Source organism: Tenrec ecaudatus, chromosome 7 (assembly GCF_050624435.1).
Source record: "Tenrec ecaudatus isolate mTenEca1 chromosome 7, mTenEca1.hap1, whole genome shotgun sequence".
Lineage (NCBI taxonomy): Eukaryota > Metazoa > Chordata > Mammalia > Afrosoricida > Tenrecidae > Tenrec > Tenrec ecaudatus.
Window position 1 is genome coordinate 101,544,390 of NC_134536.1, and position 27,848 is coordinate 101,572,237.

At 41.5% G+C, this 27,848-nt stretch overlaps 1 protein-coding gene across 9 annotated transcripts in view; it reads right to left on the reverse strand.

The window, feature by feature from the left end:
• The window catches only part of RIMS1 (regulating synaptic membrane exocytosis 1), a 257,595-nt gene that overhangs the window by 72,535 nt on the left and 157,212 nt on the right, over positions 1-27,848 (reverse strand). For all 9 annotated transcript variants that reach the window (XM_075554901.1, XM_075554903.1, XM_075554902.1 and 6 more), the window contains one exon: positions 16,368-16,603. In XM_075554901.1, the coding sequence (XP_075411016.1) occupies positions 16,368-16,603 (236 nt within the window). The remainder of the gene's footprint in view (positions 1-16,367; positions 16,604-27,848) is intronic.

Sequence of the window (27,848 nt, forward strand, 5' to 3'; positions counted from 1 at the left end):
CAAATGACTCCTTCAGGACTAGTGGTGAGAGTGGCGATGCCTGGAGGGTATAGGGTAGAAAGGGGGAACTGATTTCAAGAATCTATGTATAACTTCCTCCCTGGGGGAGGGACAGCAGAGAAGGCGGCAGGGGGAGGTGTCGGACAGTGTAATATATAACAAAATAATGATAATTTATGAATTATGAAGGGTTCATGAGGTAGGGGGGAGTAGGGAGGGAGGGGAAAATGAGCAGCAGATATTAAGGGCTCAAGTAGAAGGCAAATGTTTTGAGAATGATGATGGCAATAGATGTACATATGCTCTTGACACAATGGATGTATGTACGGATTGTGATAAGAATTGTATGAGCCCCCAATAAAATGATTTTAAAAAATAAATGGAAAGCTTGATGAGCAAGAACGGAAAGAAATTGAACCCAACTGAATTTTATATCAGAATCCTATAAGGACATGGCAGTACGATCTTCAAGAATCCCCTGGCCCTCTCAGAAAGCAAGGCAAGAGCACTGTAGGTGAACTAAGGCAGGGAGGATGGCCTTGAAATCCAAAAGAAGAGCCAATGAAAACTAGATTCCTGAAAGGTAACAGGCATGCTGTCAGGAGAGACAAGTCTTTGGAAGAGGACATCATGCTTGGTAAAGTAGACGGTTGGCAAAAAAGAGGACTGCCTTTGACAAAATGAATTGACAGAGTGGCTATAACAATGCACTCAAACCCAACAATTGTGAGGATGGAAATCAGTTAAAGGTACTAAGCTTTTAAAAAGTTATTTTTTAAAGATTTCTACTATCCAAACTTAGCTGGAACTCTAGTGGTGCTCAGTAGTACTTTTGTTGTTATTGATTACTTCCCTATACTTTTCCTCAGGAAGGATGCTGCTGTGGTTGGATGCCACCTAGTCGGTTCCCACCCATTGCTACCCCACGCACCACAGATGGACACGCTGTCTGGTCCTGCACCAGCCTCACAAGTGCTCCTATGCTCTCCTCCATGGCTACAACCACTCTGTCAATTCCTCTCCTGGAAGGCCTTCCTGCTCTTTGCTTCCCCTCTGCTTTACCAAGCATGGCGTTCTTCTCTGGGGACTGGTCTCTCCTGATAACATGTTCAAAGTATTTAACTAAAAGTCTCACCATTCTTCCCCCTAAGGTGTACTCTGGCCATCCTTCTTGCAAGATAGACTGGTTTGTCCTTTCAGAAGTTCATGGTACTTTCAATATTTTTTGACAGCACCGTAATTCAAATGCATCGATTCTTTTTCCTTATTCAATATTCAACTTTCACGCATCGATTCTTTTTCCTTATTCAATATTCAACTTTCACATGAATATTAAAACACCATAGCATGGGTCAGGTCCACCTAATTCCTCAAAGCAATATGCTTTCTTTTCAATACTCTAAGGAGGTCTTGTACAACAGATTTACCTAAGATGCAGTATATCTTTTGTTCCCCTGACTGCTGCTTCCTTGAACATTGATTGTGGATCCAAGCAAGACAAAATTCTTGACAACTTCAACCTTTTCTCCATTTATCATGATGTTACATATTGGTTCAGGTGTAAGGATTTTGTTTTTCTTTACACTGAGCTGTAATCTACACCGAAGGCTGCAATCCTTGATCTGCTTCAGCAAGTGTTTCTAGTCCTCCTCAGGTCCAACAAGCAAGGCTGCGTCAACTGCATATCTCAGGTTGTTAATAAGCCTTGCTGCAATCATGATGCCACATTGTTCTTCATTTGCTCAGCTTGTCTGATGATTTGCTCAGCATACAGATGGAGTAAGTATGGCGAGAGAATACAACTCTGCCAGACACCTTTCCTGACTTTAAACCGTAGTGCCCTTGCTCTGTTCTCACGACTGCCTCTTGATCCATGCATGGCTTCCACATGAGCACAGTAACGTATCCTGGAAGTCCCATTCTTCTCTAGGTTATCTATTGATTGTTGGGACCCACACTCAGGAAGAATATGCTCAGCATATTGCAAATTGAAAGACCTAGAGAAAAATTCAAGCCTTGAATTTAAATACTGAAAGATACTATGGGAAAAACACTGAGTGATGCAGGGAACCTTAAAGATAAGGAAAATATACAGAGTCATTGTACACACACGCATACAAGATTAGTCAACACTCAGCCATTTCAGGAGGTAGCATATGAGTAAGAACCAATGGTGCTTAGGAAGAAGTTTAAGGAGTATTGAAAGCATCAACCAAAAATAATGCTCCATGAATTGATCGAATACCAATTGAAATGTTTGAATAAGCTGATGAAGCAATGGAAGTATTCACTCTTTTGTGCCAAGACATTTAAAGACTTGGTAAACTGACTGAAAGAGATCCATCTTTGTATCATTCTGAAGGTGACCAACAGAATGCTCAAATTCTAGAACAATATCATTAATATTACATGCAGGTAAAATTTTGCTAAAGGTCATCCAACAATGGTTGCAGCACTACATTGATAAGGCACTGATAGCGATTCATGCTGGATCCTGAAAAGAACGTGGTACAAGGCTATCACTGCTGATATCAGCTGCATCTTGGCTGAAAGCAGAGAATACCAGAAAGGTGTCTATTTGTGTTTTACTTAGTACACTACGGCATATGAATTTGTGGATTACAGCAAACTATGAATAACACTGAGAAGAATGGGAATTCCAGAACATTTCATTGTTAAATGGAGAAAAAAATTCATGATAAAAGGAGAAAAGGTTGGAGGTGTCAAGAATTTTGTCTTGCATAGATCTACAATCAATGTTCAAGGAAGCAGCAGTCAAGAGAACAATCTGCAGGACAACAGCTCTTCACAGGATTGAAAACCAAGGATGTCACTTTGAGGACTAAGGTGGACCTGACCCAAGCCATGATAATGCCTGTGAAACTTAGACATTGATGCTTTTGAACGATGGTGCTGGTGAATAATATTGAAAGTACCATGACTGCCCAAAGAACCAAGAACTATGTCTTGGAAGAAGTACTGCCAGAATGCTCCTAAGAGGTAATGATGGCAAAACTTCTTGTCATGTACTTTGCACATGGTTTCAGGAAGGACAAGTCTGGAACAGGACATTCATGCTTGGTATAGTGGGGCAGTGAAAAAGAGCAAGATCTTTGAAGGATTCACACAGCAGCTGAATCCTAAGAGCCAGTGTGAAGATGGCACAGGAGCAGGCAGGGCTTCATTCCATTGTCCGCAGAGTCACATATGACTTGGAAGCAACTCAAGGGCACCCAACAATACCAAGGACCGTCCACATTCTGTATCTTTCCTCCGGGTTCCTTTGCCTTGTTTGCACAAAGATCAAGAGCACTTGGCTCAAACCAACTCAATATTCTCATGGCAGTATTCCTCTGTATTTTAATTATTTCTTTTCTAATAAGGCCACAGGAAATAAACCAAACCAAACAAACAAAACACAAAGATCCTTCCCAGGTCCCAAGAATAAAGTGTGTTTTTGAATGAACCACTTTGTTCTCCAGAACTTGATTTAGTCATTAAAAAAATGCATTGTATCTTTCAATCTCACTTTCACATATCATCCAGGGAACATGCTAAGATCCCCTTTATTCTAACATATGCATACATACTTTATTTACCACTAATGCTCTATTCTCACAAAGCTTGGTACATTGAAAATGCTTAATAAATCTTGCTAGAATTAAGGAAAGAAGGAATGTTTACATTTGCTCTCTCCCTTCCTTAATGCTAAACATCCTGATGAGAAGTTAACAAAAGTGGCTTCTGGTTATTTATCCTTCAGCGTTATCTGAGCTTTGTTTTTTGGCTGGCTGGTGAGAGGAAGCCTCACTCTCACTTATCTCCAATCCCTTGGAATTTCATTAACTGTCCCAACTCCTCCCACTCATGACATGTACTACCTCAAATCCAACAGGGTGTAATTAAAGTGGGATGGGGCGGAGGGAGATGGTTAGCAAGGGAAAGTGAGGTGAAAGACAATGAAGGGTGAAATCGGCTACAGCCCATGGTTAAATCCTGCCCTACACATGGGCACACTGTCTTCATCCCTTCTCCACGGTAGCAGACTTAGAGGTCAGGAATGACTGACGGCTCAATGTTCACATACAATGGTCTATCTTAAATTATTTACTGACCACTGTAATTGTTCTATAGGAATAATCAGCGGCTCCAAAATATTACTCTTCTGTAGTCACTTGATCTTTTCAGTGTATCTTCTCCGTTTTCTGAAATTTCCCTTGTTTTCTCATCTATTGTTTTTCAGTGGGGACATTTCACTTTGTCTTCTGTCAATTCCACCAATAGTGGGCTTTCTTGATTAGGGTCAATCTTTTCCATATCTACTTCTCTGGCTTACTACCTCATAATCTTTCATTTTATCCAGTGTATCGCTCCAAAATGACCTCCTTGTATTTTTCCTCACTGATTTTCCAACCATTTCTTTGGTTTTGTTGCCTCCTTGGTCAAGTCCTGGTTTAAATGAAAGGAGGCTCCCACCTGGCAGAGATCAAGGAGGTGGATCTGGACAACACTACTATGCATTAGGACTCATAAATGACTCAACTGCAACTAACAATAACTGCTTCCAGGAGCAGTTCTTTTATCCCCATGATTCTTACTCACTGACTAGAGTCACAGTGACCATATAGGACAGTGGTTCTCAACCTTCCCAATGCCGCCAACCTTTATACAGTTTCTCAAGTTGTGGTGACCCCCCCAACCATAAAATTATTTTCGTTGCTTCTTCATAATTGTAATTTTGCTACTGTTATGAATCAGGCGACCCCTGTGAAAGGGTTGTTCGATCCCCAAAAACGGGTCGCAACCCACAGGTTGAGAACTGCTGCTCTAGGACACAGTAGAACTGCTCCAGTGAATTTCCAAGACTGTAAGTCTTTAATAGGAGTAGAATGACTGGCCTCTCTCCTTCAGAACTGGTTGGTGGTTTTGAACTGCTTACCTTGAGGATTGCAACCAACACATAACCACAATGCGACCAGGGCTCAATTTCCATGATTAAAAGTTCCCAATTAGTAGGGAGCAAATTCCTTAATACAGGTTTCAATTGAGTAGATTCACTTACGGATCTCTGGGTGGTGCACATGGTTAAGAATCACAGGTGCCTTCTTTCAGGTGCCTCGGGAGAAAGAAAGGCCTGACCTAGGATTCTACTTCCCCAAACACTCAGTCATTCAAAATGCTGTGGAGCAGTTTCCCCCTGACACGCCAGGGGCCCATGACATGGAATGGACTCCACAGAGACCGGTTCACTAGAAAGTTCCTAATAGGGATTTTAAGACCTGGCACTGATCTGATTTCTAAAGGTGCTCTCTACTATTTCTCTTTCTCTTATGCCTTTGCTCTCCGCAACTGTGTCCATGTGCTGAGATTACTAGAATATGCATTTGTGTTTTACTTTGTGCAAAATTGCTTGTCCCATCTTTGTATGCTTCTTTGCTTCTGATATACCACAAGAATAGTTTCTACACAATATCATTGTGGTTCCTTGGTCTGAAACAGCAAATTTCTGCTTAACTAGTGAGTAACAGAGAGGAAGTAACGAGAGGGTGAGAAAAAAAAAGAATGACTGTAGAAAGAAGGGGCTAGAATCCCTAATGCCAATTGACACTGCCGTGAAGGCTGATCCGTAGGAACGAGTGGTTCTCCCTCACTGCGAGCACAGCTGGGCCCCTTGCAATGGCCCGCAGTGGGCAGCTCTTAAGACTCCAAGGCTGCTTGCTAACGTCAGGTCCTTCCAGTTCTATGACAGACCTATCTTTCAGTAAATAGCTATACACACTAGCTCAATGTCTGCTGGGCTCACCATTTCCTACCTTGATCATCAATATAACAAATGGAATTTATAGCTTAAAAATGGGTACTATCCAGGAATTGGGTATAAGTCAATTTTGTAACAAGACTTTCTCTGTTAAAGAAAAAAAAGGGAGGGTTCTGCGAAGATGGTGGAACAGGGGACCCATGTACTCTGAGAGCTGTTTTGAACAAAGCCAGTTTGGTGTCCAGGTAACTGAGTGGCAGGAGTCTGGTGAGGGAAATATCCCCCGGGGCAGCACCCCACCCCAACCCCACACATTTGTCCTGAGCAGGGGTCTTGGCAATACAGGACCAGATTCATGAGACATCTTGGATCATAGACTGCCGCCAACGCGGCTGCGACTAACTACAGCCCCACTCCATCCCCAGACCTGGACCTGAATCCAGTCGCTTGCCTGTTCTGCGGAGACACCGCAGAGGTGGTGGGACCCCCTACAGCAGCTGCCACTCAGGGGACTCCACTAGAAGAGAAGCTTCCCTTTCCCACGGTTCCCCTGGACCCACTGGCAGCGATCTGCCCTTGGGCCTGTGTCCCTCCCTCCATGCATCCAAGGTCTGGGGCTGCCTGGTGACCCCCACGTGGGACCATCCACTCCCATTGCTGCCTGGGACCTCTCCACTGGCACTCTATTTGCCCGACCACCCACCCCAGTCAGCTTAGCGCCCGTTCCACTCATGGTCCGGGAACCTGCGCTGAGCACTTCCTGCCAGAGGCAAGCTGCACCAGAGCCCATCCTGCTACTAGTCCCGACACTGCGTTTCTGCCAGAGCCACTTCAGGCTGGCTTGCGCCACCGCGGAGACCTGTAGCCACCGCCCGGGAAACTAAGCCTGCCTGCTGAGGGCGCCCCTTCCAGCACCAAAAGCGCCAGGCAGGAGTGGCGTTGCCCTCCACCGTACGCTGCGGGGATTCCAGCGGCCCCAACTCTGAGCCTGGGTGGAGGATAGGCGCCATTGCCCAGTTTCCCGCCAGAGCCACCGCTGGCCGATCTGGCTCACACTACCACATTGCTGCAGAACCTGCGCTGCTCACAGGGCTGGCGGATTAAGCAATAAACGCCCACTCCCCTGCTCCCGCTAGGGAGCCTAGGACGTGGCTTTGTGGTCACCGCCGGAACCGTCTGTGCACCCCAGCCGGCTCTCACCACCATTGGGCCCTGCAGGGTCCCCAGTGCCAGCATCTATGCCTGACCCAGCCCTTCCGAGCTGGCATAGGAGGAGGGTGCTGTGGGCTGTCTCTTCAGCACCCCTTCTGTCCCAGTCTTTTACAGCCGATGCAGAAGGCCTGCCCTTGGGGGGTTGCTCTCGCCTTGGTAGCCTCTGGCCACAGGCTCAAGTCTACAGACTTGCAGGGGCCTGGGAGCTTGATGATCTGAAGAGCATTTCCCCCCCACCCCCACATAGCCCGGCTCTGGAGCCCAGATGAGGCCCACATCCCCTGACAGCGAGGACTCGCACACCCCCACCTTCTATTAGGCATCGCTAGAACTTGGAGGGAAAAGAAGGGGGGGGGGGAAATTTATATATATATACATATTTTAACTCACACTGCCTTTTCTCTTTTCTTTCTTTTACTTTGTGTACTTTTCTCTCTTTGTTCCTCCTTTATCATTATTGCTAGTACTTCTCTTCTGCCCCTTCCCTATAGGTTTTCCTTCCACTTTTTCTCCTTCCACTTCTACTATTATCACTTCTTTTCTCTCCTTTTTATAGCTTCTCCTTCTCCCTTTCCATTTTTTCTTTTTCCACCCAAAATTTTGTTTAAAATATTTTAAAATTTTTAACTTTTTATATATATTTTTATTATTAAATAAAATCAGCCTGAGGGCACTCACTGAGGCTCCAGCCCCCACTCTAGTTGCTGAACATCTTATCTCACCACTGCTGGTCACTAAGCCTTTGGGGAACTTGGCCTACCCAGCAGTCTGACCCATCCCTATAGTAGGTCATAGGCAGTCGCCTGAAAGAATCCTTAACAATAACACAGATAAGGTTACCCTGGCCTTCCAGAAGCATAGGGCTTATTAAAGGATGGAGGAAAAAAATCAACAGACCACATCAATCCCAACAAAAATTCCAGAGAAACGATACAGAGTATCAGAGCTAACATCTTTCAGAAGTCTGCTCCCAGTAATACAGGCGCTAAGGGATGCAACCCAGAATAAGGATGAAATGATAGATGAGGTCCACAATAGAGGGGATGAAGTTCACAATAGAGGCGATGAAATCCACCCACTAAAGGGAACTGCAAGAGATAACAGAGGAGGTAGCAGAAGTCACACTCAAGGTCACAGAATTTACGATTAGGCTTGAGGAGGCAGAGAACTCTATCAGTGATCTCGAGGACACTCAAAACAAACCTAAGCAAATGAGAAAGACAGTCAGATAGGAAAATTAAAGAAACAGAAGATAGTCTGAGATCAATGACAAATGCTATGAAGAGGAATAATATTCAAATAATTGGTCTACTGATTTTTTGCCAAGATAGCAAAGGAATATCTGGAAGAAAACTTTCCCATCCTAACAAGGGAAAACCAGGCATTCATACAGGAAGCAGAAAGGATGCCAGCTAAACTAAAATCCAAGATGAACACGCCAAGACATATAATAGTAAAAATATCGAACTTAGAGGAAAAAGAAAATTTTATGAGCAGCAAGAGAAAGGAAGAAAGTCACATACAAAGGAGCACAGGTAAGGATATGCTCAGACCTATCAGCAGAGACCGTGTAGTGGATGAGAGAATGGAGCAACATCTTCCAAAAGATGAACGAAAAAAATGCCTCCTCCAGAATCCTGTACCCTGCCAAGTTATCCATTAAGACAGATGGTAGGATAACGGTCTTCCAGGACAAGGAAAGACTCAAAGAATATGCTGCAAGTCACCTGACCCTGCGGAAGATACTGGCTGACTCACTATGGCCAATGGATCAACCTCCACCAAGAACAAACAGGAGACCACTATATAGCCCATCTCCATCTAGAAGCCAATATGCCAGCAACAATTACCAAGACAACAGGGTCTCAGAGGGAAAAGAGGACAAGATAAAAACTCTCCACTCAAACACAGCACACTGATATGAAGGGAGATAGGTAAAGACCCAAAACACAAAACAGGGTATGGCAACTATGAATCTAGAGATAGTGATAATAACTCTGAATTCCAATGGACTCAATTTGTATATTAAAAGAAAAAGGCTTGAGGTCTGGCTCAGAAAACATAACCCATCAATCTGTTGCCCGCAAGAGACACATCTTAAGTGCACAGACAAGAACATGCTAAGAATAAAGGGTTGGCAGAAAGTTTACCAATCGAATGGTAACTCCAAAAGGGCAGGGTTGGCTCTCTTAATCTCCGACAAAACGAACCTCAAGATCCAAACCATAAAAAGAGACAAAGAGGGACACTACATAATGCTCAAAGGTTCAGTAAACCAGGAAGGGCTTAGCATATTGAATATATATGCTCCTAATAATGGTGCGGCGAATTCCATCAAACAACCTATTAAAAAGATGAAACAAGAAATCACTGAATCAACAATCAAATAGGTGACTTTAACACTCCAATATCAGAGAAAGACAGATCACTGGGAAAGAAGCTCAGCAAAGAGACCAGAGAGTTAAACAATGCAATTAGGCAACAGGTATTAATAGACATCTATAGAGCTTTCCATCCAAAAGCAAAGGGTTTCACATTCTTTTCAAGTCCGCATGGAACTTTTTCAAGAATAGACCACTTGCTAGGACACAAGTTCAGCTGGAGTCAATTCAAACACATAGATATTATCCAGACATCTTCTTCAGATTACCATGCCATAAAGCTGGAGATTAATAAGAGGAGGTCCAGAAAAGCTAGGGCAACCAATTGGAGAATGAACAATGACCTCATGTGACATGAACACCCAGATGACAGAGACTATTAGGAAGTTTCTAGAAACTAATGAGAATGAGCATACAACACATCAAAACTTATGTGACACTGCAAAGGCAGTGATTAGAGGTAGCTTGATATCATTAAATGCATACACGATAAAAGAAGAAAGGCGTATGACAGATACATCAACACAAAACTTCCAACAACTACATTAGAATCAGCAGAACAACCCCTCCAATAGCAAGAGAAAAGAAATAATAAAAATCAGGGTGGAGTTAAACCAGTGGGAAGATAAGAGTACATGCAAAAGATAAATGCAGCTAAAAGCTGATTCTATGAAAGAATTAACAAAATGGACAGTCCTCTAGGAAAGGTTATGCAGGATAGAAAGGAGCAAACATCAATAGACAGGATGAGGGATGAATCAGGGGCAATAACAACAGACCCCAATGAGATTAAAAGGATAATCACAAAGACTATGAAGGTCTGTATTCTAATGAATTTAGAAACATGGAAGAAATGGATAAATATCTCAAAAAACAGTCTCTCCCTAGATTATCTCAGACAGAGATCAAAAACCTCAACAAACCCATAGCAAAAGAAGAAACAGAGATGGCGATGAAAAACCTACCAACAAATAGAGCCCCTGGGCCAGATGATTTCACAACAGAATTCTACCAAGCATTCAGGGAAGAGTTGACACGGATCCTCCACAAAGTATTCCATAACATAGAAGAGGATGGCTAACACCCAAACTCATTTTAAGAAGCCAGCATTACTTTGATACCCAAATAGGGCAAAGACCTCACAGGTATAGAGAATTACAGACCCATATCTCTAATGAACATAGATGCAAAAATCCTTAACAAAATATTGGCCAATAGAATACAGAAGTATATAAAACATATCACCCACGACGACCAGGTAGGATTCATCCCGGGGATGCGGGGATGGTTTAACACCTGAAAATCCATGAAGATTATACATCAGATCGAGAAGAAAAAGGATAAAAAAACTATATAATATCCATAGATGCAGAAAAATCCTTTGACAACATCCAACACCCATTCCTAATCAAGACACTCATGAAGATAGGATTGGAAGGTAAGTTCCTGAAGCTTATACAAGCTGTCAATGAAAGAACAACAGCCAACATCATAGTCAATGGAGAAAAGTCAGGAAGAATCCCACTGAAAAAGTATACAAGGCACAGATGCACCCTGTCCCCACTTTTATTAAATATCATTTCGGAGGTTCTGGTTAACAACATAATGCAGCAGAAGGACATCAAAGGGATCCAAATGGGAGAGGGGGAGGTGAAACTATCGCTATTTTCAGACAGCATGATCCTGTACACTGAAAACCCCAAAAGCTCCACAGTTGGAGTACTTACAGCGATAGAGGAATATGGAAGAGTAACAGGATGCAAGATCAATTAACAGAAGTTGGTAGGTTTTCTATACACATCAGACAGGACCATGGAAGAGGGGATTAAGAGGGAATTACACTTCACAGTAGCTAAGAACAAACTGAAATACCTAGGAATATATTTAACAAAAAATACTAAAGACGTATACAAGGGAAACTATAAGACCCTACTATAGGAAACCAAAAGCGACCTCCACAAACGGAAGAACACCCCTGCTCATGGATTAGAAGGCTCAACATAGTAAAGATGACAATCCTACCTAAAGCACTTTACAAGTTCAATGCTATACCAATTCAAATACCATCAACCTTCTTCAAAGAAATGGAAAAACTGCCACCAATTTCATATGGAGAGGGAAGAAACCCAGAATTAGGAGAGAACTCTTCAAGAAGAAGGACACAGTTGAAGGACTCGCCTTACCTGATTTTAATGCCTATTACACAGCTACAGTGGTCAAAATAGTGTGGTACTGGCACACCGCCAGACCCTCAGATCAGTGGAAAAGAATAGAAAGCCCAAGAATAAAACCATCAGCATATAGATAACTGATCTTCTACAAGGGTCCCCAAACCATCAAGTGGGAAGCGGATGCCCTTTTTAACAAGTGATACTGGAAACAATGGATATCCACATCTATAAGGATGAAACAAAATGTTTACCTCACCGCATGCACAAGAATAAACTCAAGGTGGATCACAGACCTAGAAGTTAAACCCCTAACCATCAAGACCATCAAGGAGGGAATTGGGACTAACCTCAGAGTACTGGCCCAGGGAGCTCATAGGCTCACTGCAATAGGGAAGTGTACAACACACACAGGGGAACTGGAAATTGACAAATTGGAATTAGTAAGAATAAAGCACCTGTGTACCGCGAAAGACTTCACCAAGAGGTTGATGAGACAACCCACAGACTGGGAGAGGATTTTTAGTAATGACATATCGGACAAAGGGCTCATTACTAAAATCTACAGCACAAACATGACCTGCTAAAAGAGGAAAACCATTAAGTCCCTAAGGAAGTGGGCAAAAGAACTGAAAAGAACTTTCACTAGGGAGGAGACCCATGTGGCCAATAAGCATATGAGAAAGTGTTCCATGTCATTAGCCATAAGAGAAATGCACATCAAAACAACTATGAGATACCACCTAACACCCCCGAGGCTAGCCCAAATCAGAAAATCAGAGAGCATCAAGTGTTGGAGGGGCTGTGGTGAAGCAGGAACCCTCCTCCACTGCTGGTGGTCGTGTAGATTTGTACAGCCACTGTGGAAAGCAATCTGGCGATACTTAAATAAAATGGAAATTGATCTACCTTATGACCCAACCATCTTCTACTGGGCATATACCCTGTGGTATATAAAACATGACCAGTCATCTGAACACCAATGTTCAATGCGGTACAATTCACAAATGCAAAGACTTGGAAACAACCTAAGTTTCCATGGATAGATGAGTGGATTAGTAAACTCTGGCATATACACACAATGGAGTACTATGCAGCACTGAAAAGCATGGACGATCACATAAAACACATTTCGTGGGAAAAGCTGGAAGGAATCATGTCAAGCGAGGTAAGCCAAACTCAAAAGGATAGGTATAACACCAGTCCCCTGAGGTAAGTATAATCAGCATGCCAGGAATAGAAGAATAAACACCTATCTCACAATAAACGGGTGGAAGCATAGATAGTTGGAGGGAGGGCAGGCCACACCTAGGGAGGTACATGAGAGCCCAAAATAAAGAAGGGGAAAGTGAGGCAGATGGAGGGAGAAGCGGGGTGGGGAGAAACTGAGTGGATGGCATAGGGGGAGCAGGGCACTAATCCACCCGGGGGAGAGTATTGGTTGTGTCCCCACAGAACTGGAACATGCATACGGACCCCATCACGACACGCCAAACCAGGAGGGCAACGTAAAGCATGTATGAATCCATAAAGAGACTGGACCATATGCAGGCCCCAACCAGAATTAGCCCAACCCCCACCATCGAAGGGAGTACCACAGAAAATGAAAATACATCATCTGGTGTGGGAAAGGAAGTGACCTACCACACTACACCCAGAACAAAGCTGAAGCAAAGGCAGGAGGAAAAATGGAGCCGAGCACACCTGGGCCCACCACGCTCAGAGGACAATAGCCCAGCTCGAAAGGCCCAATGTACAGAGAGGACCATATAGCCGGCCCCACGGCGAGATGCGACATCCTGCACTGACCCATGGCCCTACACAGGACAGCATCTGAGACACAGTGGGGGATGTGTGACTGAGCTGACCCCACCACACTGAGGCAAAACACTGGGGGCATGCAATGGAGCGGCAGGGGAAGCAGAGCAAGGAGGTCCCGAGGGAGAATAAAGGATGGACTTTGGGGCCAGGACGTGACACCCCATCAGACTCATCTGGAAAACACTCCTAAAGGTCAACAAACAGACCTCGAACCACTAACAGGCTTTTTTTTTTTCTTTTGGCTCTTCTTTTAAATTTTGTAACTCAATGGCTTTTTTTGTTTGTTAGCTTGTCGGTGTTGCTGCCATTGACACCATGTTCTTATGTGCCACTTTGGTGCCCTCAAAGCCATCCGCATTTTTATGCACATATTACTACATCTGCAGGTCCACCTAGATAAGATAGGCTGGACAAGCAATGTGAGAAGAAAATAACGGGACCAACAATCCTGGACGGACATGAGAGTATGAGAGGTAAGGGAAGGGAGGAGGTGTTGACCAACCCAAGGACAAAGCAACAACAAGTGGTTCAAAACCAGTGGAGGGAGGAGATGGGAGGACTAGTAGGGAGTGACCAAGGGCAAGGTAACAGAGGAATTACTGAAACCAGAATGAAGGCTTCACATGGTAGTGCGACAGGAGGAAAGCATAAGGAAATAGAGGAAAGGAGTAGGAGGCAAAGGGCATACAGAGAAGCCTAAATACAGTCATGTACATATGTAAATATATTTATGAATATGGGGGAAATAGACCCATGTGCATATATTTATATGTTTAGTAGTAGGGTAGCAGGTGGACATTGGGCCTCCTTGCATGAATTCCCTCAATATAAGTGTGCCTTGCTCAGCTAAGTGGTCATTTCATGATACCCACCTTCCCGACATGATCGCTGAAGACAGACATGTGCATAAGCAAACATGGTGAAGAAAGCTGATGGTGCCCGGCTATCAAAAGATATAGTGTCTGGGGTCTTAAAGGCTTGAAGACAAACAAGCGGCCATCTAGCTCGGAAGCAACAAAGCCCACAGAGAAGAAGCACACAAGCACAAGTGAACACGAGGTGTTGAAGGGATCAGGTAGCAGATACAAAAGAACAAAAACCATTATTGTGTGATTACCTTCCCCACGTAAAGCTGAAGACGAATGTGTGCATAAGAAAGTGTGGTGAAGAAGGCTAATGGTGCCTGGCTATTGAGAAATATAGCGTCTGGGGACTTAAAGGCTTGAAAGTAAATAAGCGGCCATCTCGTCCAGAAGCAACAAAGCTCACATGGAAGCAGCACACCAACATGTGTGATCATGAAGGGCCAAGGGGCCAGGTTTCCAGCACCACAGGCAGATCATATCATTGTGAATGAGGGGCGTGCATGATGGGGACCCAATGCCCATCTGTAGACAGCTGGACATGCCTTGCAGAGGGGTAGTGGGGAGGAGATGAGTCACTTAGGGTTCAGTGTAGCAACAATGAAACTTACAACCTTCCTCTAGTTCTTGAACGCTTCCTCTCCCCAATATCATGATCCCAATTCTACCTTGAAAACTTGGTTAGACCAGAGGATGCACAGTGGTACAGGTGGGATTTGAAACACAGGGAATCTAGGACAGATGGACCCCTCAGGACCAAGGGTGAGAGTGGCGATACCGGGAGGGAAGTGGGGGTAGAAAGGGGAAACCAATTTTGGGGATCTACATATAACCTCCTCTCTGGGGGATGGGCAACAGCAAAGTGGGTGAAGGGAGATGCCGGGCAGTGTAAGATAAGATAAAGTAATAATTTATAAATTATTAAGGGTTCATGAGGGAGGAGGGAGGGAGGAGGGAGGGGGAGGGAAAAAAGGAAAACGAGGAGCTGATTCCAGGAACCCAAGCAGAAGGCAAATTTTGAGAATGAGCAGGGCAACGGATGTATAAGTGTGCTTTTCACAATTGATGTATGTATGGATTGTGGTAAGAGTTGTATGAGTCCCAATAAAATGATCTAAATTAAAAAAAAAGAAACTGGAATCAATATTTAAAAGAGGAGCAACAGGTGCTGGCAGGTTAAATAATTTGGCTCCCTCACTTACCTGTGGATTCTATGGTCCTGAGCATGCGAGCCCTGGGCCCCAGTGGTCACAGCACTGAGCTAAGGGAAAGCCTGGGCACTTGAACGCAGCAGCTGCTTTTTGGGAGAAAGCGGTGAGTCAGCTTCCGTAGCTCTGTACACTGAGCAACCCTACGCACGCATTCTATCTATCCTGTCGGGTGACTGCGTTGAAATCAACTCGACGGCAGTGGGTGCGGTTTTGAGGTTGCAAGCAGAGGAGCGAGCCATTTGTCTGATTAAATGTCATATAACCGGAGGTAATAATTTTTATATCTCACAATGTACAATATGATAGGAGCCATCCCTCCTCTGTGTTTCTTTCCTATATACCTGGAGGACATAAAGCTTTTAGGATTAGGCAGAAGAACATATGTGAGACTCACATTTGTATTAAAACATTAGCTTTTACACGAATCTACTGACCCGTTTTTCTCAAGTAAAAAGAACAGCTGGATTCAGCTTCGTTGGTAAGTAGCAAGCACGGTTGAACTGTTAAATTCATGTAACACAGCGAAGACTGCATTTTAAGTTACACAACTGACCTTCTTTTCTGTAAAATATAGACATGGTCTATAACACACCGAGTTCAATTATGGGACCTTTTGAAAAGGAGAATCCTGTTGCTTTTCTTGCACACAAATCAATTTGGATCTCTATGACTTCTTTGCATTTCCTTGCATATCTGTACACGTGACTTTAATTTTCTTTTTACTTCCAAGTATTTGGTCCTTTGACAGATGCACATGTGTTGACAGCTTCCCGTCATAAAACGAGCAAACTCATACATCGAAATGATTTTATTTTAGAGACAGGAAAATAAGCTTTCTTTGCAAAGAACTAAATGCACTCTATAGAGACATCCATCCCAAGCCATGGCACGGAGCCCACCTTTGCCTGTCCAGCAACAACTTGAGGTGTTTTGACTGAATTCACGCCACTCACCTGTTTGGCTAAGTTGAGATGTGCTTCTACTCCTTCGAGACACTATGGCAACCACTTTGGCACTGAGGCTGGACCTCCTTTTCTTGCCGCCGGCTCCCACCAGGCCCACAGCCGTGTCCGACTGACTGCCGTCACTGTGCTCCAGGGCGTATATCCCTCCACTCACACTGGTGCTCTTTGTGATGGCTCTTCCTGAACTCCCCATCCGTCTGCCTTGCATTTTAGGGGTAAATGAACTATATTTACAAAGTAAAAACATATACGCACACATAAATTACAGGTCAGCACAGCAGAAACTTGAATTCTAATCTATCTTGAAATAATCCAGGCATATTTATAGGCGGGGGGGGCACACCATTTGAGTAGACATTCTGCAACATATCCACTACACAAAACATTTGTATGTGCAAGTATTCTGTGTGTCCCGTCCAACACGGGCTTCTGTGTGATTTCCACTGCCCTCCACAACAGGGCTTCCTGTGATTCTCATGGTCAAATGCTACTGCGTGTAGGTAGCAACACCTAAATCTTCTACCTCTCCTGAATTATACTTGGACAGCTTGCTTTTATAATAGTCCATTGCAGTGTTCTGAGGAGGAAACGGAAAATGTCAGCATTCGGTCAATTTCCCAGACATGCTGTCCGTGCTTCGAACACCTGATATTGAGACTCAATAGTTTTTCCAACTCTTGTGCATCTTTTCCATCTCCTTAACACAGTCCCGAAAGTAATTATTGAAAATTTTTCTTTTGATGATTTTACTTTAGCTTTTACAGTACCACATAGATGAATGAATGTATACTTTTTATTCTCCCCATTCTTTCTAAAAAATAAAATTCTACGGCAACCATAAATTGGCATCTTTAAAATCCTCCCACAAGTAGAGTATTGTAAAATTTTGGGCAACGTTCTGTAGGTTATTCAGAAGTTTAAAATAAGGTGAAATATGTTCTATCGTATTCTGATCATATAAAAGCATACAAGGTAAGGTAGGAAAATTCACACAATTTTTAAATGGGTATTTATCTACAGTAATGAGTTTTTCTATAGTGTTGACCATAACACTGGGAAGGAACTAGGAAAATCTGTCAGAATTAGAGAAACGTGTCAGTCTGGTGATTACTACATTAGAGGATGCTAAGGTAAGAAAGTATATTACTCATGCTTTTGTGAACTATTACAATTTCCCCTAAAAAAGGAAATCACTTGTTTAAAAGCTTACAAACCTTCTTATATAAGGGCCCATATGCCTTGCGAAAGGATGTAGAAATAAATTACTGTTCAGTCAGAACATGCTAAGGCATCGTCAATGCTTCTGTTTGCCTCAATTACTAGTTTATTGGTGGGAATGGGTTATGGGAATTTCTAATCAACCCAAAGGTCAATGTTTTAGCATTTACTTAATTTGTTGCTAACTTCCATTATTATAGCCAAATTGCAGCTAGGGAAGAAACCTAAAAATAATCTGCAGTTAATGAATTCCATTGTTATCAGTTCAGAGCCTTGGTCACACACTCGTCTGCAAACCTCAAGGTGTGCAAAACCACGAGCTGACCTTGATGTTTTCTACTCCCCGGAAGAATTGCAGTCTTGGAAACCCACAGGGGTGATTCTACCCTGTCCTATGGGGTGGCTCTTGGTCAGAACTGACTGATGTAATTGAGTTTGCTTGGTTTGTTTAGTCGTCAAGTCATTTCTGACTCATCATGACCCCACAGGACAGAGTGCAACTTCTCCATAGGGTTCTCTGAGACACTCACTCTCTGAGACTGTCCCATGGGCAGGTGGTGGGTCTGAAGTACAGACCATGTGGTCAGTGGTCAAATACTTAAGTAAGGACACCACCAGGGATCCTTCACACTAGCAAACAATCCTCATGAACCAGGTTCAAGTGATTTCAGTCATGGCTGACAAAGCAAAATCAGAACAGACTTCAATTTTTAAACTTCAGTGGCCCAAAACGGAAGACCTTACTATCCCCTCCCTTGGATATTTGGAAGAGGCTTGTGAGCCCTTTTAGAAACCTGATGTGGAACACCTAGTACTTGCCAGGACTGTGGAGGGGGACACACGCTCAAAGGCTGCCAGGCTGGCAGCCACCTTTGAGCAACATGGCTGAGTCCAGCCAGGTAAGAGATTTGGTGGCGATGCAACTCACACGCTGCCCTTGTTTCTAAGAGATGACTGCGAATCTAGCTTAGTCCTGTCAGGTTTTCCTGCTCAGTTATCCCTGTGGTTCACCCACACTTACATTTCTGGTCTGTCTCAAGAGCTATGACGAGACTACCATGTAGTCCTGATAAAGCTATAAAATAATGTATATATAAATGGTATCTTGAAATGGTTGCTAGTCATAACATTGTTATGCAAATACAAAGTGAATAACCACTATTCTTTCTTAATGCAAAATAATTTTAGGTTATGTTAAAGACTGTCAAAATGATTTACAGAGTTCTAACTTTTATATGTGTTTTATAAAATGTAGAATATTTATTTGGACGTAGTTTTTTTAATTTACTAAGAAAACCCAATTACAGTATGCACAGAAACAAAATGTCAACTTTGCACATGTGACAGAATCTATACAAGACATTAAACACCTGAATTTGATATATAATTTCCATAAGCATTTTAATTGTTTTCTTTAATTTGTGATGTAATACGTTATGCATGTGGCTACTGATCACAGTGGTAGTTGGAAGCTACCAGCTCAGGAAAAGATTAGCTTCCTGATCACCTAAAGATTGAGAGTCCCTGGCACGGTGAGTTTGCTACCAGTCGGGTTGCTAGTCTGAAGGCTGGCATTTCCAAACCACCGAAGAAAGAGACGTTCTGTCCCTTACAGGGTTACAGTCTCAGAAGCCCACTGGGTCAATTCGGCCCTGTTCTGCAGGGTTGCTGGGCATCAGAACGGGCTCAGTGGCACCGAGTCTCTTTAGGGGCTGACCCTCCAGGGCAATGCCATCGGCACTGTGAGTGGGAATCACCCCCGTGGTAATGAGTTTGCTTCCTCTATGATTTTCAAGCAATATGGGGGGTTATGATTCTAAGATTTCAGACATGAACTCAATATTAAAATTTTAGCTAGATGCTGCAGTTTATTATTTTAGAAAATATGGTCTATGCATAAACTAAATCCTTTATTTTGATTTTAAATCAAAACACAGAACTTTCTTTGACTTAGGCACATGATTTAGTTGTTTTAGAAACAGGTTTTGTATCAATTCTCCTCAGTTAGCATTTTCCCTTATTGATAGCTGTCAACACAGATTGTGGATGCCTTATAACCTTAATAAAATTACTGTGGAAATTTTACTTTGAATTGTGTCATTTATGTCACATTGAAACTACAATGCAAAGTGATATTTTTTGCAGGTTCTCAGTCCTTGTAGATGTATCTGCACCCCCCTTGGCTCTACATACCAACCACTGCCACAGAGTTGATTCCAACTCACTGGGGCTAGGGGACAGAGTAGATCTAACTGCTCCATATGATTCATGAGACGACATATCATAATGGGAGCAGGCAGCTTCAATTTTCTCCACGGAGTGGCTGCTGGGTTTGATTAGCTGTCCACTGCTCAACTCACTGTGCTGATTTTATTGTCGTTGTTTTTCTTTTTTAAATTATAAAGCAAAATTACTTTATTTGTTTCATGCATATGATCATTTGCTAAGGTATATGCGTATATTTTTAAAAATAAAATATATTTCCAATATTATTTTAAAATATAAAATATTAATAATTAAATAATTTAATTATTTTAAGAGAGCACTCTTTAAAAGTCTTGTTTTTTCCCTAAGTATAAAGTCAGGATTTCTGAGTTATATGAGTAGTTATTCCAAAAGCTGTCATCTATAATCAAATACATGTCACACAGATATTTCTAGATAGCCAGTACCTCTTTCCCCAAATCTAAAATACTTCACTTTAAAACCTTTAAAAGTATTCAAACAATATTAAGTAAAAACACCAACCTAACGTTTCTGAAATCATTTGACTCTCAGGAAATCCACTGGATCCAAAGGAACATAATTTGGCATGGCAAACAAGATCACTTTTGATATGTTTTACTGCTGCGCTGTCTCGAATTTTTCTTTTCTACCATTCATAGCAACCCTATGGAACGGAGTAGAACTACATCTGTGAATTTTGTGAGTAGTCGTCTTGTTCTTCCACCGACTGATGGGTGGTTTCATGCTGCTGACCTTCTGGCTGGCAGACCACTGCCATCACCCTCCACCCCACTAGGCTGCTTGAGTGGAATGAGTCACTTAAGAGTCAGAGTTGAGCTGATGGCAGTGAGGCTTTGGGTTTGACCAATCACAGACTTGTGCATTTGTAAAAGTCAAAAACAAGCCTCCAACTGACTCGGGGGTAAGGGGCTACGGGGCCAGGAGTAGGAGGAAGTGTGGTGATGGGACAGCTGTATCTGTTGTTTTGTACTTCTGTATCTTGCTTGTGGTGAAGTTATACAGAGGTTACACAAATGATAAAACTGCAAAGAATAATATATACTCACATAGACATGCATAAACGAGTGCATAAAACTGGTGAAATATGAATAAGCTCTGTGGATCATGCCAAGGTCCACATTGTAAGGTGATTAAGCAACATGTTGCTGCTGGGGAATGCTGGGTGAAGGGTGCACAGCATCTCCCCGTGGATTTGGGGACTTGGGATTTCCTGTGAATCTGCACTTATTTTTTCTTTTTAATTTAAAGAAATGTTACGGAGTCAACCCCATATTTTAAAATGTGTCATTGAAAGGCTGAGTAATATTATAGACCAAAGAACTATAGAAAACCAAAGAAAAGTACCAACTAAATGTAATGTAATCATGGTTAGGATCCTGGAATAAGGGGAAAAATTAATGAAGAAAAGGGGCAAATTTTGGATGTTTACTTTAGTTGGTAGCATTATACCAATGTTAATTGCAGTTCTGAATATGTGCACTATGCTTATGTAAGATTTTTAACAACTGAGGAAGTGGAATTTAAAAATCTTATTTTAAGAAAGACTATTACTTTTGCATCTTTCTATTTCATCTAAATTTAGTACAAAATAAAAAGCTTCAAAAAGCAAATTTCTTTAAGACTTAAAAGAGAAAACTCAACCCATCATTTTGACCTATCTTCTAAGTAGTTTCCTTTTTGTCCTTAGGATAAAAAAACTAAACAAAAAACCCCCCACACTTCTGGCTTAATATGCTTTTATCTCCCTGTTTATTTACCTATTATTTGTTCTATTTCCCTTGCCTGGAAAACTATTCCTGCCATTTATGTTCATCTTAAATCTTTAACATGCACTTTAAGGATTTCCGCTTTATGAACCTATTCAGAATCTCTGTAGCTGGGAAGAATCACCACTTGTCTCCCGGTACTTAGTTTTCCCTTTTGTCTTCTTACATGGAGAGGCTTACAGTTCATCTTAGCAAGCACCTTGGGCAACACTACATGTGCTGTAGCGCTCCTCCTGCAGCTGAATGAACTGATGGTTTGTGAGGCAGAAATGGGACCAGGAGCCTTCCGTGTCACTGAAATTCTCTTTGAAAAGCTAACCAAACAAAAAAACACAACTGTCGTGTTAATTCCTTTTTGTGTGTGCCTCCAACTACTGCTGGTTTGCTGAAAATCCTTCCACAGCGGTTCATGTGCCCCTTTCTCGTCCCTCTCTCCTGACCGCATTTAAATCAGCTTGTCCTTACCATGATGCCCAAATGATATTCATCAAATTCACTGATTATTCCACCTAGTTTCTTCACAGTATCTATTTATCTATTCTATTTATACCTCTCTAAATGTTAGTTGACAAATCACTACATTCTCTTAAGTCTTAAAACACCTTATTACCATGAACTCTCCTACCTAGTGCTTTGCTGGCAACAACTTAATCAGTAAGCGGTCTAGATTCGCAGTGTTTAGATTTCTGATCCATATTCATTCATAGATGTCTCTGGACCCCACGACTTTAACTATCATCTACATACTGCCGATTCTAAATTCAGTTCTCTACTTGGTCCTCACCCCTGACCTCCACACTCATAGATCTAGACAACCCTGCTGGGATGTTTGTTTAAAGCTCTCAAACACTGCATTCAACCCAAGGACAGCAACACAATAAAAACGGCCTCTCCTTAATCTTTACGATCACATTAAAGATACCCCATCCACTCAACTGCTTAGTGAAATCACTGCTTTGTTTGTGTTAAGAACAAATATGAATATATATCCAAATTGGGAAAAAAGGAAGAAAAGATATTGCTTTAATTTAATGTCACACTTGGCCATAGCTCCTACACTCTGGTGACTGATGTACTATTGATTCAGAATTAGGATGGAAACATTTTGTAGCTCTGTAAAGATAGATGCTACCTTAAGCAAAACTGCTAAGAAACAAGATTACCATTTAGTAAAGAAGGTAATGTCAAAGTTTATCATTTTATTGCCCGATGACACATTATTCAGATGATATCATTCATGTGATTGAGTAATACTATCCTAGCATTTTCTTCCCCACCACGTAACAATTAAAATTCTCTGATCATCTGTGGAACCAGTTTGCCATCCTGCTGGTTCCTTCACTTATGGGTTAAGGACAACATTGGGATGCACTATCTATTTTGTGCTCATCGGCTTTGAGTATTGTTTTGCATTTTGAGATATCCAATCAAAGATAACTGAGTGGATGCAGCAGCCACAGCCAATGAAGCTGCATTGTCCAAAAGGAGCACTATAGGCAGGTTAAACCCAAGTCTGTCTTCTCTTGGCTTTAAATATACGGCTTTCTGTGATTGATTCTCTATTTCTGTCTGTTCTAAATTTGGCCTATTCTATGTTTATTTTTTTCTCTTTCTTTTGTTTGTGCTTTTGTTTTTGGGTTATAGACCTTGGCAAGAGGCTCTGATTTTGCTTCCTTCTGATTAATGATAGGAAATCTGTGTGTTGGTGAAATTCGACAGGTGGCAGGTATCAGTGACATGCTGAAAATTGGGGAAAAGATGACAGATATATGGATGGGAGTCCTTTTGACAGTCTGATTGCTTCCATACTCCCCAAAGTTCTCATTAATTCAAGAAAATATTACATACATGTTGAAAGAACAGCCCTGCAAGTTCTGAGTTAATTTTGAACGTGTGTTTGTTCCAAAACTGAAGCTGCTTTGATGTTCTTTTGAGTGTTTTCAAAAAGAATTTTGATTTGGTCATAAAAGTGTTATATATTTTGTGTCTACCTAGTAATAGCTACTCCAGACAGACAGATTCTTTGGTAGTGTGAACTTTATCAGAGCTTCTGTTCGGATAGGAAGATATAGATTAATATGTGGTATATAGTTATAACAAAGAGTAGCTAAGGAACCCCAAAGACAAGGAAAAAATTAAACCTCAAATACTTTGAATATGAAAACTTTTAAGAAAAATACAACCTCAAGATTTACTAACTCAGATGCACTATTATTTTAAGAATACAAACAATATACAAAATGAATCCTTGTCTTACCCCAAATTATTTTCTGCTTTGAATTTTTTGTTGATACCATGTGTTTTCATTAAAGGAAGGCATGCTGACAATCAAGGGGAATTTTTAATTTTGAAATAATATGGATTTTGATGCAATTATGTGGGGAACATATGTCCCAAGTGGTTTCTGGTGGAAGGATTGGTAGAGTGGGGCCCATTTCTTCCAATTCACAAAGTTGTCCCTGCAAGTAGCAGGTACAACAACTGAGAAGAAAATGGAGAGGCTTCACAGTGCTGAGTGACATGCCCCACAGGCCATGAAAGTTAAAAACAGTTTTATGAAAACCACAATGGGATAGCACTGCACATTTATTTGTTTTTGTTATTATTAGGAATTGTCACGCTGGACCTGAGTCTTAAGAACGCTTTATACAACAGAGCAAAATTGGGATGAACACAATCGAGAAAAGACTGCCGATACAAACCCTGGCAGGACTCGGAGCTACTGGACTCCTCACCCAGCACTATGAGGGATGTAAAACAAACACTCTGGAAGCAATCTGGCTAAAGGGTAATACACAGTTACCACAGGGCCCAGCAACTCCTCTCACAGATATGAAGCAAAGTAAAAGAATTAGTGGAAAAATTCCATTCTCTTTCAATTCTATTTTCCCATGAACTTTTTGAACCCTGTATATACCCTAGATAAAGAAAATCATATATCCACAAAAACACTTGCATATGGATATAAATACACAAGCTTTATAAGAGTCCAAAAGTGAGAACTGAAATGTTCATCAATTGATGAAGAAACAAAATGTGGTATACAATATACAACGGGATATTACCAATCTGAATTAGAAATGAAATATTGATTATGCCTCAAACCTTACAAATATTAGGCTAACTGAAGATATGAAACCCTAGAACCTGTGTATTATATGACCCCATTTATATGGCATATTCAGAATAGGTACATCCATAGGCACAGAAAATAGATTAGTCGTTGTCCAGGGTAAAGTGGGAGAAGGGAAATGAGGAGTAACTGCTAATGGGGTACAGTCTCTTTGGGTTGATGGAAATGTTCTAGTATTAGATATTGTTGGTGGTTGCACAATTCATGGGTATATTTTAAAAACACTGAAATTTAGACTTTAAAGAGGGTAAATTTTATGATGTGTGAACTGTATGTATTTTTCAGGCTTTATGCTTTTTCTAAGGAGCCCAGAATTGACTTTTTATTCTAAAGTTGGCAGTTCATGTTGATCAGACATTCTATGGGAGAAAGACATGGAAGTCTGATTCTGTGAAAGTTCTCCTCTGTCCTACAGGGTCCCTGTGAGTTGGAATCAACTAGGCCCCAGTGGGAAGGCCTCTTGCTGGTGCAATGGTTAAGTGCAATAGTTAAAGGCTGGTGGTTCGACCACTGGCCTCGTGGGGGAGAGACCTGGTGATCGGTTTTACTCTGGCCTTTGGGTCCTTATAGGTGGGAATAAGACTTGATGGTACACAAGAACAGTAAAATGCATTCCCCAGGTTTTATCATTGTGGTTTATAATTTAAGTTAAAAAACGTATTCTATGTTTTAAAATTTAAATTGGTTTTCTCAAGGGCAGGCTGAGAAATTTCAGATAATTTGAAATTCTTAAACAAGTTAGTTCTACTTATTGGAGAAGGTAACATTTCTATTTAAAATGTTTAAGATTAAGAGTTGCCTTTCTAAAAAATTTTGACACCAGCAGTAACTGTCTTGCTTAAATTATGTCAGCTTAAACCTAACTTTCATGTTTTAATATGAATTTATGACCTTAAATTATTGTTAAGTTTTATTAATAAAATTATTTGAGTATCTGGGCAATGTCTAAGGAAACTCAATGCCTTTGAGTCAGGTACAGATTGAGCTGTTCCTGTGGATTTATGAGACTATGACATTTTATGGGAACAAGGAATTCTTATGCTGTTCCTATGGACTGGCATGCAAAAATTTGTGCTTTTTTATATTTTGAGAGAAAATGTGCAAGAAATACCACAGGTGCAGGTGGGCACCCCCCAAAAAAACCCCAGAATTTTTTTCCAAAATTTTATATTTAAATTTTTTACAAAACATCTTATCACCTTGAACGTAGTCTCCATTAAACTTAATACATTTGTCAAATTTGTGATTCCAATCTTGGAAACATTAACTCATCTGTTCGGATGGCTGGCAGACTTCCCTCATTTTCCTCTTCACCTCTTCTACGTTATCAAATAGCTGGCCTTGCATGTCCCTCTCCTTTCGTGGAAACAAGAAATTAAACGGAGTGAGGGTATTTGAATCAGGTGTGTGAGGCAAGAGAGGCATGATGTTTTCTGTCAAACTGTCACACTGAATGGCTGCATGAGCAGGGAAATTGTCACGGTGGCAAAAACCAGTCCCCCTTCTGCCACAAATCAGGCCGTTTTTGTCACACCCTGTGACACAGTCTTTTCAGAACCCCTAGAGTGGAAGTCTGATGAAGTCTGACCTGGTGGAATGAACTCCAAAGCACTCTCCCCCTCACATCACAAAAGCATATGAGCATCACCTTGATCTTTGTTTTCACTTGATGAGTTTTTGGGGGTGAGGTGATGACAGCATTTTTAACTGACTCGACTGATGTTTGCTTTTGGGGGTCGTAAGAACAGCACCAGGTCTTATCACCAGTAATGACCTTGGGGAAAAGTTTGGCTTGTTTTGGAGCTGTTCTTTCTTCTTAGCAAGGCATGTTTCCATCCCACACTCTTTTCCCTCTTTTTCCTGTGCCTCAGAGCTGGAGGCACACATTTCCCAGCAACCCTTCTTATTCCAAAATCATCCATTAAAATTCCCTGAACCGAGCTCCAAGACCATACAGATGACGTCCCCATATCTTCACTGGTCCCTCACTGGTCTAACAAGCACAAGCACATGGGTCTTGTCAACATTTTCATCTGTTCAGGAAGTTGATGGACGTCCAGAACAAGGTTTGCCATCAATCGACATTTTACCTTTTACGAAACAAGAAAACCACTCCTACACTTGCGTTTTTCCGATAGCGCAATTCTTTTAAGCAGTGTTCAACCTCACAACAGTTTCTGCGGCACTTTTCCTGAGCAGAAACAAAATTTCACAGCCATACACAGATCTCTTAAATTGGATATTACAAAATACGAGCTTTGAGCAAACTGCCTTTATGAGAACATTCACTGTGACTAGAGAGAACTTTCCCAGGCGACACCATTGGGGACACTAACTGAGAGCAAGTTGTTAGATGCTCACATCGTGGGAAAAATGTGTACTATGAAAGTTCTGCCTAGCGGAGCTTTTTCCTTTTTTTGGGGGGGGGGTAATTCCCCTTTATATATTGTTATAAAATTACTAGGATGCTATAATGAGAACCTGATTTCAATTACTATATATACTCGAGTATAAACCGACCCGAATATCAGCTGAGGCACCTAATTTTATGACAAAAACTGCATGAAAATTGTGCTAAAAAACTTGGCTTACACACAAGTATATACAGTATATACCTCAGAGTCTTCTCTATGAAATGGAAGCTAGTAACTTGCCTTAAAGTTGTCATTTAGAAAAGAGGTTGATTCTAAACCAGAAAAAACAGTAGCAAATATATGACTATTTAAGATAAGAGATGAGATTTTATTGATTAAAAAATAGATGAAAACCTTACTAACGTAAGACATTAGGGACTTGAATGGCTTTAATGAAAGACAGACCTTGCATAGATAGTTTACATTGCAGAAGATTTAAGGAAAACGAATGACTTATCTTGGCCTGTTGTGTTTGTATACGTGTATATTTGAAAAGCGAGAAAACATGTCAAAACATTGTATCCATTTTGAAGGAGCTATTCATCAGTTAATTTTTTTAAAAAAACGGTTGGAGTCCTTTGTAGACAAATGTTACATTACTACAAGATGACTTTGTCTTCATTTAATCAGGAATGTCAAGCCAACCACTTAGGTATGGTGGATGTACTTCATATGTGGATTTAGATCATGT